This window comes from Anolis carolinensis, unplaced genomic scaffold, assembly GCF_035594765.1.
Source record: "Anolis carolinensis isolate JA03-04 unplaced genomic scaffold, rAnoCar3.1.pri scaffold_15, whole genome shotgun sequence".
NCBI lineage: Eukaryota > Metazoa > Chordata > Lepidosauria > Squamata > Dactyloidae > Anolis > Anolis carolinensis.
In genome coordinates this window covers 6,125,163-6,140,325 of record NW_026943826.1, presented here as the reverse complement: position 1 = coordinate 6,140,325, position 15,163 = coordinate 6,125,163, and the positions used below count along the sequence as shown (strand labels likewise).

The 15,163-nt window shown below is 38.7% G+C and overlaps 1 protein-coding gene across 4 annotated transcripts in view; it reads left to right on the top strand.

Annotated features, from left to right (window-relative positions):
* The window catches only part of pik3cd (phosphatidylinositol-4,5-bisphosphate 3-kinase catalytic subunit delta), an 81,948-nt gene that overhangs the window by 48,716 nt on the left and 18,069 nt on the right, over positions 1-15,163 (top strand). For all 4 annotated transcript variants that reach the window (XR_010001392.1, XM_062965991.1, XM_062965993.1 and 1 more), the window contains exons 11-18: positions 213-272; positions 1,595-1,762; positions 1,861-1,982; positions 5,499-5,642; positions 7,882-7,981; positions 9,463-9,641; positions 11,634-11,743; positions 15,127-15,163. The exon at positions 15,127-15,163 is cut by the window's right edge and continues 42 nt beyond it. Coding sequence is in view for 3 of the 4 variants with exons in the window: in XM_062965991.1 (XP_062822061.1) it covers positions 213-272; positions 1,595-1,762; positions 1,861-1,982; positions 5,499-5,642; positions 7,882-7,981; positions 9,463-9,641; positions 11,634-11,743; positions 15,127-15,163 (920 nt within the window). In the remaining variant the exon portion in view is untranslated. The remainder of the gene's footprint in view (positions 1-212; positions 273-1,594; positions 1,763-1,860; positions 1,983-5,498; positions 5,643-7,881; positions 7,982-9,462; positions 9,642-11,633; positions 11,744-15,126) is intronic.

The following is a 15,163-nucleotide window of genomic DNA, read 5'->3' as shown; positions in this document are numbered from 1 at the left end:
ATTTAACTCACCAAGATTCGTCAAACATATAGAATGTGATGGCTTTTGGTGATAGACTGACAGCTGGGAACGTTTATATGAGGACTAAATAACTTTTACACTGTTTCACTGTAATTCTTTGTAATTCTTTAACTAAATGCTGCATTCTTGGGGATGGATGGATTACATGAAATCTTGCAAGACAAATGAACCAAACTGTGCCGATTTTTCAGATACTGGAGCAGGGAAAGAACGGGCAGTCTTCCTTCTCCATGGTAGAGGATCCAGAGGAGGTAAATGCAGACTCAATAATTGTGTTCTTTGTGGGATCTTTTGTGTTATTTTTGTGTACATCCCATGTCTCAAACCCCTCCATGTCATTTTATTTGGCCCTCCAGGTGCTGGACTACAGCCCCTGTATTCCTCATAATTATATATCATTACTAGAGCTGATAGGAGTTACTGTATTGGACTGCTGCAGTTTTGTTTAGTCAGGAGAGTAGGATTTCAATTTCGATACAAGGCCTGTGGCTATGAGATCTGATTTTTAATCCTTTCCCTAACCTCAGAGCCACAAGTCCTGTTGGGTTGCAATTCCCATTATCCCCCATCCACATGGTAGATAACACTATGTAAGAAAATTTGGGGAAAAAAATCTGTTTCTGGTTTGAAAGTGTTATTCCTGTTTAATTTTGCGGTACTTATTTTATTTATTTATTTCCAACATTTATATCCCGCCCTTCTCACCTGAAGGGACTCAGGGCGGCGTACAAAATTGGCAACAATTCGATGCCTACTCATAATTAAAACAGCAATGAAAATCCAATTAAAACAATTAAAACAATATCTATATATATAAAAGAGTGATGGCATCACGGCGACCCACAAAACAACAAAACTACAGGCCCCCACCCTCGAAATTTGACAACACAACCCATCATCCATGGCTCTAGGTTGATACAACAAAAAGAAAAGAAAAATAAAGACCTAATTAGAGAGAGAGGAATAATTGCTTTTATCCAATTGCTGCCAGTTAGAAGGCTAAGCTCCTCCAACTTGGTCTCCTAGCAACCCAATAAAAAAATAATAAAAAAACACTAAAAACACTAAAAAATTAATACAATAAAATACCATAATAACTAAAAATAACTAAAAATTATACAAGAAAATAATAAAATATAATAAATAAAAAGATAACTTACAATAAAATTAATTTAAAAAATACACATAACGTCAAATAAACATTACACAACAATTTTTAACCAATACCACCACCACTTTGCCACAGCAACGCGTGGCCGGGCACAGCTAGTTATTATTATAATATCAGTGAAATAATAAATGTATTAATAATAATAAAAATAGAGTAAAATAAATGTAATAGTAGCAACAATAATAGAGAAAAATAATAAATGTAATAATACAAATAATAATAGAGAAACATAATGAATGTACCATACATTCTGGAGTATAAGCTGACCCAAATATAAGCCAACCAGGACCCTCACCTGAGTATAAGCCGAGGGGGGCTTTTTCAGTTTTAAAAAAAGGGCTGAAAAACTAGACTTATACTCGAGTATATACAGTACTTTAGTTGTTCTTCCTTCCTTCACAGAAGCAACAGCTGAAGGAAATCCTGGAACGCAGGTCTCACACCGACCTCTATGAACACGAGAAGGACCTTGTGTGGAAAATGAGGCACCAGATCCGAGACCACTTCCCGCACGCCTTGGCAAAGCTCTTGGTTGTCACCAAGTGGAATAAACACGAAGATGTTGCTCAGGTGAGGCCACCACAGATACCCCAGTGTTTCTGACTCTCTCTGTTGGTATGGAATTTGCGGGGTTTGATTCAAGGGAATGGATCTCCCTTCCTTTCCAGATGATCTATTTGCTGCAGTCCTGGCCAGAGTTGCCTGTCCTCAATGCCCTGGAGCTGTTGGATTTCAGTTTTCCTGATCGCTATGTAGGAGCCTTCACAGTCAACTCACTGAAAAAACTTACGTGAGTAAAATGCAAAGAGTATAAGGCTCATGTGTGTGTTTATAGCTTCAACTCTCCTGGGTTTTCTTTAACTGGCTAAATTTTGTCCTTAAAAACCACAACAGAACAAGGCAATCTTCCTCAGATGAGTGCCTTTCTTAGCAATTGCTCAACAGATGTTCTGTTGTTACTACAAATCCCATCGGCCATGATTTCAGAGCTCAAAGGGGTTGGAATTTAATAGGAAGCCTAATGGGAAAGCCTTAACTAGTGCATTGTTTATATTGGTATAAAAATGGAATATTATATTGTCATTATTACTAGCTGTGCCCGGCCACGCGTTGCTGTGGCGTTGTCTGGTGGTGTTGGTGAGAAATTGTTGAGGTAGTGGTGGTATTGAATGTCTGTTGTATGGTAGTCTTTATGTTTAGTATGCACACTGAAGTGGATTATATGGCAGTGTGGAGTCAAAATAATCCAGTTCAAAGCAGATAATATAAGATTCTAAATGTGTTATATAGCTACTAGCTGTGCCCGGCCACGCATTGCTGTGGCAAAGTGGTGGTGGTGGTATTGGTTAAAAATTGTTGTGTAATTTTTATTTGACGTTATTTGCAATTTTTTATTAATTTTCTTGTATTATTTTTAGTTATTTTCTGTTATTATAGTATTTTATTGTATTAATTTTTAGTGTTTTTTATTATTTTTTATTGGTTTGCTAGGAGAAGAAGTTGGAGGAGCTTAGCCTTCTAACTGGCAGCAATTGGATAAAAGCAATTATTCCTCTCTCTCTAATTAGGACTTTATTTTTCTTTTCTTTTTGTTGTATCAACCTAGAGGCGTGGATGATGGGTTGTGTTGTCAAATTTCGAGGTTGGGGGGCCTGTAGTTTTGTTGTTTTGTGGGTCGCCGTGATGCCATCACTCTTTTATATATATAGAAGATGGAAGGGCCTTGAGTCTACACTGCCATATAATCCAGTTAAAATCTGATAATCTGTGGAAGAGGCCTAAGTGAGACCTAACTGTGCCTGTCCCCTGGGCTGAGTAGGTTGCTAGGAGACCAAGTGGGCGGAGCTTAGCCTTCTAACCGGCAGCAATTAGATAAAAACAATTATTCCTCTCCCTCTAATCAGGACTTCTTCTTTTTTGTTGTATCAACCTAGAGCCGTGAATGATGGGTTGTGTTGTCAAATTTCGAGGTTGGGGGGCCTGTAGTTTTGTTGTTTTGACCGCTGCCCTGATGCCATCACTCTTTTATATATATCGATTATTGGGTTGCTGTGAGTTTTCTGGGCTGACTGGCCATGTTCCGGAAGCATTCTCTCTTGACATTTTGCCCACATCTATGGCAGGCATCCTCAGAAGTTTGTTGAAAACAAGGCAAGTGGGTTGAAACATTATTATTATTATTGACACAACAACATAGTCTGACACAGCAAACGAGATAGATATGCTGGATTTCGTATCACAAAATCACAAGTCGAACTCTTCCCAAGCGTTTAGGACTGTATGATGTATTTTCAGATTATTATTATTATTATTATTATTTTGTATGACACAGCAAACAAGATAGATATGCTGGATTTCGAATCACAAAATCACAAGTCGAACACTTCCCAAGTGTCTAGGACTGTGTGATGTATTTTCGGATGATGTGCGCAAATCCCAGTAGGGTGGCCTTTTGCAGCTGGCAGATCGTAATTTTGTCAATGTCTATTGTTTTCAAATGCCATCTGAGATCTTTTGGCACGGCACCCAGTGTGCCCATCACCACCGGGACCACCTGTACTGGTTTCTGCCAGAGTCTTTGAAGTTCAATCTTGAGGTCCTGAGAGCGGCTGAGTTTTTCCTGTTGTTTTTCATCAATGCGACTGTCACCTGGGATGGCGACATCAATGATCCAAACCTTTTTCTTTTCCACAACTGTGATGTCTGGTGTGTTGTGTTCCAGAACTTTGTCAGTCTGGATTCGGAAGTCCCACAGTATCTTTGCGTGCTCATTTTCCAATACTTTTGCAGGTTTGTGATCCCACCAGTTCTTTGCTGCTGGGAGGTGGTACCTGAGGCATAAGTTCCAATGAATCATTTGGGCCACGTAGTTGTGCCTCTGTTTGTAGTCTGTCTGTGCGATTTTCTTACAGCAGCTGAGGATATGATCTATGGTTTCGTCGGGTTCCTTGCAGAGTCTGCATTTTGGGTCATCAGCTGATTTTTCGATCTTGGCCTGAATTGCCTTTGTCCTGATGTCTTGCTCCTGGGCTGCAAGGATCAGGCCTTCTGTCTCCTTCTTCAGGGTCCCATTCGTGAGCCAGAGCCAGGTCTTCTCCTTCTCAGCTTTTCCTTCAATTTTATCAAGGAACTTTCCATGCAATGTTTTGTTGTGCCAGCTGTCAGCTCTAGTTTGTAGTGCGGTTTTCTTGTACTGGTTTTTTGTCTGCTGTGCTTTGAGGAGTTTCTGATTTTTGACTTCAATCAAAGCAGGTTCTTCACTTTGCTTTACATATTCTACCAGGGCATGTTCTTCTTCTTTGACTGCTTGTTTTACTTGTAAGAGTCCTCTGCCCCCTGATCTTCTAGGCAGATAGAGCCGGTCAACATCACTGCGAGGGTGCAGTGAATGATGAATGGTCATGAGTTTTCTTGTTTTTCTGTCCAAATTGTCCAGTTCCATCTGTGTCCAGTTTATGATGCCAGCAGTATATCTTATGACAGGTATGGCCCAGGTGTTTATGGCCTTGATGGTGTTGCCTCCATTGAGCTTGCTTTTGAGAATTTTTCTGAACCTTTGTGTGTATTCTTTGCTGACCACAGTCTTCACATGTTCATGCTTGATGTTGTCCAGCTGTAATATGCCCAGATATTTATAGGCCTCTGGCTGGTGATACTTTATTGTTTGGCCGTTAGGCATATTTATGCCCTCACTTTCCATGAATTTTCCCTTCTTCAATGCCACTGTCGAACGTTTGTCCAAACCAAACTCCATGTTGATATCAGTGCTAAAAATTCGGACAGTGTTAGTCAGAGATTTCATCATCATCATTATTATTATTATTATTATTATTATTATTATTATTATTATTATAGTATTTTATTATGACACAGCAAACAAGATAGATATGCTGGATTTCATATTATTATTATTATTATTATTATTATTATTATTATTATTATTATTATTATTTGTATTCCGCTTTCTTTCTCTAAAAAAGAGACTCGAAGCAGCCCACAATACAATCAATACAGTACAATTGAAAACCTAAAAATATGGAAACATTGAAATAGAGTTCAATATTAACAGTGTTTAAATTCCTGAAACCAAAATATTATCTCTGTATTTTGAGTGCAAAGCATAACAAATCTGATAGGGTGCAGAAGAGATAAAAAACAGTAAACAGGCCACTATAACAAGAAGGGAAAAGGAGTTGTTTATGTTCTCCCTGCAACATTGAGATGTGTTGGATTGCAACTCCCATCATCTCCACTCCCAGCTATCCTTTGTTATTGACCGACGTGTGGGTTTTTTCTCCTTGTGCAGAGATGCCGACTTGTTCCAATACCTCTTGCAGCTGGTCCAGGTGCTGAAATACGAGTCCTATTTAGACTGCGAATTAACCAAGTTCCTCTTGGGCCGGGCCTTATCCAACCGCAAGATTGGGCACTTCCTCTTCTGGCACCTCAGGTGAGGATGGCTATGTTCCTATCCTGAAACCTGCATGTTTTCAAACTTTGCACCAGTTCCTACTTTCTTGCCACTGCATTTCCATCAAAAGTGAATCTCCCCTCTTGTTTATTGTATCCACTTCTCTTCAACTCGAATTCCAAGGTACACTGCCTTATAAGATACTAGCTGTGCCCGGCCACACGTTGCTGTGGCTAGGACTTTATTTTTCTTTTCTTTTTGTTGTATGAACGTTGAGGCATGGATGAGAGGTTGTGCTGTCAATTTTCGAGGTTGTGGGGCGTTTAGCTTAGTTGTTTTATCCAGTGCCGTGATTCCATTACCCTTTTATATATATAGACTAGCTTTGCCCGGCCACGCGTTGCTGTGGCTTATGCTTTCAGAGTGTTGTTCTTTATTTACTGTCCTGATTTTAGAAATTATATTGTTCTGTATTATTATATCACAGTAATTATTACATATTATATTTATAATCTTATATTATCTGCTTAGAACTGGATTATATGAGGCCCCTTCTACACAGCTGTATAAAATGCACACTGAAGTGGATTATATGGCAGTTTGGATCAAGCTAATCCAGTTCAAAGCAGATAATATAAGATTATAAATGGGTTATATAGCTGTGTGGAAGGGCCTTGAGTCTGCACTACCATATACTGTAATCCAGTTAAAATCTGATAATCTATATTTATAGGCAGTGTGGAAGAGGCCTAAGTGAGGCCTAACTCTGCCTGTCCCCTGGGCTGAGTGGGTTGCCAGAGACCAAGTGGGTGGAGCCTAGCCTTCTAACTGGCAGCAAGTAGTTCAATATGCAGTAATGTTATGTTATAATTACTGTATTTACAAATTTAGCACCAAAATATCATGATATATTGAAAACATTGACTAGAAAAATGCCTTGGATAATCCAGAACCTTGGATAAGCGAGTCTTGGATAAGTGAGACTTTACTGTACCAATATTACATTAAATATATAATATATAATTAATATTATTATATTATACAATATTATTACATTGTATTATTATTATTAGCCGCCCTGAGTCCCCTACTGGGTGAGAAGGGCGGGGTAGAAATACTGTAATAAATAAATATTATATTGTATTACATTATAATACTAGCTGTGCCCGGCCATGCCTTGCGGTGACAAAGTATGGTGGTATGGGAAAAAAAGTATTGAGGAATTGGTGGTAGTTAAGGTAAAGGGCAAAGGTTTTCTCCTGACATTAAGTCCAGTTGTGTCTGACTGCACACTGAAGTGGATTATATGGCAGTGTGGAGTCAAGAAAATCCAGTTCAAAGCAGATAATATAAGATTATAAATGGGTTATATAGCTGTGTGGAAGGGCCTTGAGTCTACACTGCCATATACTGTAATCCAGTTAAAATATGATAATCTGTATTTATAGGCAGTGTGAAAGAGGCCTGAGTGAGACCTATCCTTACATGGTTTTATTGTATGTATGCATAAGTGTGTACGAATTGTATGTTTTACATGTTTTGATATGGTCAAAAGTGACTAATTAATAAAGAATTGTTGTTATTGTTGTTGTTGAGGCCTAACTCTGCCTGTCCCCTGGGCTGAGTGGGTTGCTAGGAGACCAAGTGGGCGAAGCTTAGCCTTCTAACTGGCAGCCATTGCATACAAACAATTATTCCTCTCCCTCTAATTAGGACTTTATTTTTCTTTTCTTTTTGTTGTATGAACGTAGAGGCATGGATGAGGGGTTGTGCTGCCAAGTTTAGTGTTTCTGGGATGTGTAGTTTTGTTGTTTTGTCCTAGACCGAAATTTCATTACCCTTTTATATATACAGATATAGGTTCATTTTACCTACCAAACTTTCAATTATTCCCTTTTGAAAAATCACCTAAAAGTAGATGGGGATGGTAAACAGATTCTTCCTCTTTTTCTTCCTTCCCGTTTTTTTTTTAAATGTTCATAACAATATGCTACTTGGGGAATACATTGAGACCAGAATATAATATTTTAACCACGTTCCTCATTCTTCTGGTGGGAAAAAATCCCCCTTTACTTATTATGAATGTTATTTTGAGAATACAAGAAGAAATGGCCAACTTCCTGTCTTCTTTGGAAGCCATGGGTGCATCTACACTGTAGAATGAATGCTTTGGTTCAATGCATCCCATCTTGTGGCAGTGAGTTCCATACTTCCAAGCCATCTTCATATTTCTGAGCCATTTTTGGGTTGTTTGTTTTCTTTCTCTCCCCGAAACTAGGTCAGAAATGCATGTTCCTTCTGTCGCCTTACGATTCGGCCTGATCCTGGAGGCCTACTGCCGAGGAAGCACCTTCCACATGAAGGCTCTGATGAAACAGGTTAGGCTTCACATCATTCTAGGTCAATGATGGGCAACCTTTTGCACTTGGTGTGTCAAAATTCATCAAAAAATCTAGCATGACTTGGGTGGTGTGTCACTTTGAGAAAAAAATATATAATTCCACAATATATATAGTTTAAATAACAAAAATATATAATTGTAATATCTAACTGTATTTAATAAATCAAAAACTATTTACTACAATTATTTCCATGTAGAACAATCTATGGTACCTCTTGCAGTTTCCACGCTGATTTCTCTCAGTGTAATCATGAATAATGAATAATATAATAGTAATGTAATAGTAATAATATAATAATATACTACAATAATAATAGAATTCTATCTATCTATCTATCTATATATAAAAGGGTAATGAAATTTCGGCCTAGGACAAAACAACAAAACGACACATCCCAGAAACACTAAACTTGGCAGCACAACCCCTCATCCATGCCTCTACGTTCATACAACAAAAAGAAAAGAAAAATTAAGTCCTAATTAGAGGGAGAGGAAGAATTGTTTTTATCCAATTGCTGCCAGTTAGAAGGCTAAGCTCCGTCCACTTGGTTTCCTAGCAACCCACTCAGCCCAGGGGACAGGCAGAGTTAGGCCTCACTTAGGCCTCATCCACACTGCCTATAAAATACAGATTATCTGATTTGAACTGGATTATATGGCAGTGTAGACTCAAGGCCCTTCCACACAGCTATATAACCCATTTATAATGGACTTAATGTCAGGAGAAAACCTTTACCCTTTACCTTAACTACCACCAATTCCTCAATACTTTATTTCCCATACCACCAGACTTCGCCACAGCAACGCGTGGCCGGGCACAGCTAGTAATATAATAATATACTACAATAATAATAGAATTATATATATATATGTATGTATGTATGTATGTATGTATGTATAAATGTAATGTGCATAATTCCCATGGAGTCAACAACAAAACCACTGGACCAAATCACACCAAATTTGGCCACAAAAGACATAGTCATCCAATCAATCTGCATGCGGCAGCGTGTCAGCCAAAATGGCTAGCCGTGTCAGTGCTGACACGCGTGTCATAGGTTGGCCATCACTGCTCTAGGTTAACCCCAAGAAACTCCCATCAGTGCTTAAAATTTGTTATGTTGGGCAAGTTTGCTCTGGATGCATCATTGGTGGGGTTGAGTGTGCTCTCTGGCTGTAGGGTAAACTACAACTCCCACTCTGGTGAGTCAGCCCCCTCAAACCCCTCCAGTAGGTTGAGTTCGTCATGGGAGTTCTGTGTGCCAGGTTTGGCCCAGGTCCATCATCAGTGGACGTCACCGTTTCCCTGGTTGTGGGTGAACTACAACTCCCAGAAAGGAAGGTTGATCCCCCAAATCCCTCCAGTAATCAAATTTCAGCATCTCAGGTACGTGTGCCAAGTTCGGTCCGGATCCATCAGTGTTTGGGTTCATTCTCAATCCTGTCCTTCATTTCTAGACCGAATCCCTCAACAAGATGAAGGCACTCAATGACCTCATCAAAGCCAGTTCCCAGAAGAATGCCAAGCCCCAAACCAAGGAGTTCATGCACACCTGCATGCGGCAGGAGACCTACCTGGAAGCCCTCTCCAACCTCCAGTCTCCCTTGAACCCCAGCGTCATTCTGGCCAAAGTTAGGTAAGGACCACAGCTTCCACCTCCAGGGAAATTTATAAATATATAATATATTGTATATATATATATATAATATTGATGGAGCCTCCGGTGGCTCAGTGTGTTAAAGCGCTGAGCTACTGAACTTGCTTTTCCAGTTGTTTTTCTTCAATCCTGCTGTCCTCTGGGATTGCAACATCGACAATATTGTATTATTATTTTATTATGACACAGCAAACAAGATAGACATGCTGGATTTCGTATCATAAAATCACACGTCGAACACTTCCCAAGTGTCTAGGACTGTGTGATGTATTTTCAGATGATGCGCGCAGATCCCAGTCGGGTGGCCTTTTGCAGTTGGCAGATCGTAATTTTGTCAATGTCTATTGTTTCCAAATGCCGGTTGAGATCTTTTGGCACGGCACCCAGTGTGCCCATCACCACCGGGACCACCTGCACTGGTTTCTGCCAGTCTTTGAAGTTCAATCTTGAGGGTCCTGATAGCGGCTGAGTTTTTCCTGTTGTTTTTCATCAATGCGACTATTATTATTATTATTATTATTATTATTATTATTATTATTATTATTATTATTATTATTGTATGACACAGCAAACAAGATAGATATGCTGGATCTCGTATCACAAAACCACAAGTCAAACACTTCCCAAGTGTCTAGGACTGTATTATTATTATTATTATTATTATTATTATTTTATTGTATGACACAGCAAACAAGATAGATATGCTGAATCTCGTATCACAAAACCACAAGTCAAACACTTCCCAAGTGTCTAGGACTGTATTATTATTATTATTATTATTATTATTATTATTATTATTATTATTATTATTTTATTATTGTATGACACAGCAAACAAGTTAGACATGCTGGATCACAAACTCACAAGTCGAACACTTCCCAAGTGTCTAGGACTGTGTGGTATATTTTCGGGTGATGCGCGCAGATCCCAGCCAGGTGGCCTTTTGCAGTTGGCAGATCGTAATTTTGTCAATGCCTATTGTTTCCAAATGCCGGCTGAGATCTTTTGGAACGGCATCCAGTGTGCCCATCACCACCGGGACCACCTGCACATTATTATTATTATTATTATTATTATTATTATTATTATTGTATGACACAGCAAACAAGATAGATATGCTGGATTTCATATGCTGGTGCCGATCACCACCGGGACCACCTGCACTGGTTTCTGCCAGAGTCTTTGAAGTTCAATCTTGAGGTCCTGAGAGCAGCTGAGTTTTTCCTGTTGTTTTTCATCAATGTGACTGTCACCTGGGATGGCGACATCAGTGATCCAAACCTTTTTCTTTTCCACAACTGTGATGTCTGGTGTGTTGTGTTCCAGAACTTTGTCAGTCTGGATTCGGAAGTCCCACAGTATCTTTGCGTGCTCATTTTCCAATACTTTTGCAGGTTTGTGATCCCACCAGTTCTTTGCTGCTGGGAGGTGGTACTTGAGGCATAAGTTCCAATGAATCATTTGGGCCACATAGTTGTGCCTCTGTTTGTAGTCTGTCTGTGCGATTTTCTTACAGCAGCTGAGGATATGATCCATGGTTTCGTCGGTTTCCTTGCACAGTCTGCATTTTGGGTCATCAGCTGATTTTTCAATCTTGGCCTGAATGGCCTTTGTTCTGATGTCTTGCTCCTGGGCTGCAAGGATCAGGCCTTCTGTCTCCTTCTTCAGGGTCCCATTCGTGAGCCAGAGCCAGGTCTTCTCCTTCTCAGCTTTTCCTTCAATTTTGTCAAGGAACTTTCCATGCAATGTTTTGTTGTGCCAGCTGTCAGCTCTAGTTTGTAGTGCGGCTTTCTTGTACTGGTTTTTTGTCTGCTGTGTTTTGAGGAGTTTCTGATTTTTGACTTCAATCAAAGCAAGTTCTTCATTTTGCTTTACATATTCTACCAGGGCATGCGCTTCTTTTTTGACTGCTTGTTTTACTTGTAAGAGTCCTCTTATAATAATACTAATAATTATTATTATTATTTCTAGCGTGGAGCTATGCACTTTCATGGATTCGAAGATGAAGCCGCTGTGGATCGTGTTTAATAACGAAGACGCTGGGGGAGGCCACGTGGGTGTCATTTTTAAAAATGGAGACGGTAGGAAGAAGTATCTTTTGGATTTTGAATGTATTTCTTGATTAATATCATGCTTTTAAAGTTGCAATATGTGACTTGTAGCCAGCAGCATTTTGGCCTGTTACGTTTCCAAACTAGAGCCATGTGGAGTATTTTATCATCATCCAAACTGGATCTAATCAAGTCATGTGTCACCATCACCGGATGCAATGTCTCTAGGAATGAGCATGACTCATGCGCAAATTGTAAGGTTTCATGGAGGCATTATTTCATTATAGCACACATTGGATCTCACGTGTCCGCTCAATCCAAAGACTTTAGGAGGCATATGAAAATCAAAAGAGAAACAGATATGGAACATCCAAAGTACAACTACACCGCAAACATCCATAAAAGTATTGGTTTCACACAAAGCATGGTGACATCAGGATTTAAACCGTTTAGACTTGATTTGCATATGGCAAAAACAATTATTGTAAAGGCGGCAGCAGGGAGAACCCCAAGATTCTTGTTTTTTTAGCTGCCATGCTCCTTTATTGTGATATCCAAGGTCTGTTTTGAAAAAGGGGAAACTTGCTCACGTCTGTATGATGAGAGTGCCCCCTTGCGGAACAAGCCATTGTAAGTTGTGCATTTTAATCTGCATTTCATCAATGGATTTTACTTGTATTTTAACTCTTGCTGTATGTGTTTCATTACTGTTTTAATGATGCTGTTCCCTGCCTCAAGCCACAGAGAGGGGCAAGTTATACATTTATTATTATTATTATTATTATTATTATTATTATTATTATTATTATTATTATCATCATCAATGTATCTGCAAAGTTTCTGATGAGACCTTCAAGGTCACTTACCTGGCCCCCGCCCCCAGTTTTACACTTAGGCTCGCCCAAAGTCTGAAATGACTTGAAGGCACACAACAACAACAATCCTACTTAACTTGACTATCTCCTTGGGCAGAAGCAGGCCCACACTTCCCACTGAAATCCTGATAGGTTTATGTTGGTTATTTATTTATTATTAATTTAGAGTATTTATATTCCGCCCTTCTCACCCCAAAGGGGACTCAGGGTGGATTACAATGGACACATATATGGCAAACATTCAATGCCAACAGACAAACAACATATATAGACAGACTCAGAGGCATTTAACTTTTTTTTCCAGCTTCATGATTCCGGCCACAGGGGGAGCTGTTGCGTCACCATCCACTAATGGCTGTACTTCCTCATTCCTTTCCTCGTGTTTTGCTGGCAGTTTTTATGATGTTGTAAATTAGTTAAATTAGCCTCCCACATAAAGCGTACCTAAATTTCCCTACTTGACAGATGCAACTGTCTTTTGGGGCTGCATAGGTCAACAGCAAGCCAGGCTATTTAATGGTCGGGGGCTTAACCCGACTTCGAACTCATGACCTCTCGGTCAGTAGTGATTACTAGCCAGCTGCGCCACAGCTGTGCCACATTATTATTATTATTATTATTATTATTATTATTATTATTATTATTATTATTATTGTTATTATTATAATAGTTTGAGGCAGGTTACACAATGAAAACACAATACCAAAAATACATACTATCTATACATATGTATCTATTCCATGTGTTTGTATATACAGTAGAGTCTCACTTATCCAAGCTAAATGGGCCGGCGGAATGTTGGATAAGCGAATATGTTGGATAATAAGGAGGCATTAAGGAAAAGCCTATTAAACATCACATTAGGTTATGATTTTACAAATTGAGCACCAAAACTTCATGTTATACAACAAATTTGACAGAAAAAGTAGTTCAATATGCAGTAATGTTATGTTGTAATTACTATATTTACAAATTTAGCACCAAAATATCACAATGTATTGAAAACATTAACTACAAAAATGGTTTGGATTATCCAGAGGCTTGGATAAGCGAGGCTTGGATAAGTGAGACTCTACTGTATTATGATATTTTGGTGCTAAATTAGTAAATACAGTAATTACAACATAACATTACTGCATATTGAACTACTTTTTCTGTCAGATTTGTTGTATAACGTTTTGGTGCTTAATTTGTAAAATCATAACCTAATGTGATGTTTAATAGGCTTTTCCTTAATCCTTATTATCCAAGATATTCGCTTATCCAAGGTTCTGCCGACCCGTTTAGCTTGGATAAGTAAGACACTACTGTACTTTAAGTAAAAGAAATGACACTTTAGGAGTTTGACTCACCTCATTCTAGTATTGTAGCTGTTAATAAAAGTGCCTCTAAGTGAGAAACAATATTGTAACCACTAAGCTTGTGCCTGAATAAACTTGTTATTGTTCCTCCAACATCTAAACCTCTGTCGCATCTATATATATAAAAGAGTGATGGCATCACGGCAGCGGACAAAACAACAAAAGTAAACACCCCACAACCTCGAAAATTGACAGAACAACCCCTCATCCATGCCTCTAGGTTGATACAACAAAAAGAAAAGAAAAATAAATTCCTAATTAGAGGGAGAGGAATAATAGTTTTTATCCAATTGCTGCCAGTTACAAGGCTAAGCTCCGCCCACTTGGTCTCCTAGCAACCCACTCAGCCCAGTGTTAATAAAATAATGATAAAAAAATAAATACAAATAATACAATAAAAATTATAAAAAAACTAAAATAATTAATACAATAAAATACTATAACAAAATGACTAAAAATAATACAACAAAATAATAAAATATAATAAATAAAAAAGATAAGTGACAATAAAATTAATTTAAAAATATACAAATAACGTCAAATAAAAATTCCACAACAAGTTTTAACCGATACCACCACCACTTTGCCACAGCAACGCGTGGCCGGGCACAGCTAGTATATTATAAACCAAGTTGCGTTACCATCTAAAGTGAATAAGAAGAAGAAAGAATTTTTTTAAAGGTCTCCTCTCGGAGTCTTTGGTGGTTGCATCTTTACAAATTGGTGGCAGCGGTGGGATAAAAAGAACCTTAGTCGTTCTTAGTCCTTTACAAATTGGTGGCAGTGGTTATAAATTCCCTACAGGCAGGTTATACATTTTTATTATTATTATTAAATTGTATCAATGTATCTGCAAAGTTTCTGATGGGACTGTTTATTGTGTCAGAAACGAATTGAGGATACAGTTATAATGCATTTAGAAACACAAACAAAGTTAAAAACTCGGCATTATACTACATTTCCTTGGACCAGAAGCTGTCCACTTGGAGTGCCTCTGGTGTCACTGTGAGAAGGACTTTCATTGTACATATGGCAGGGCTCAGACCGCATTGTAGTCTGTGGTCTGTGAGACTGAGGAAGCTGATTTGGTGGGGAGGGCAGAGGTTATGAGATCAACAGAGTTCCCAGGCTTAAACAGATAAATAGTGAATCATCTCTGTCTTTCTCAATTCTGCAGACCTTCGTCAGGATATGTTGACCCTGCAAATGATCCA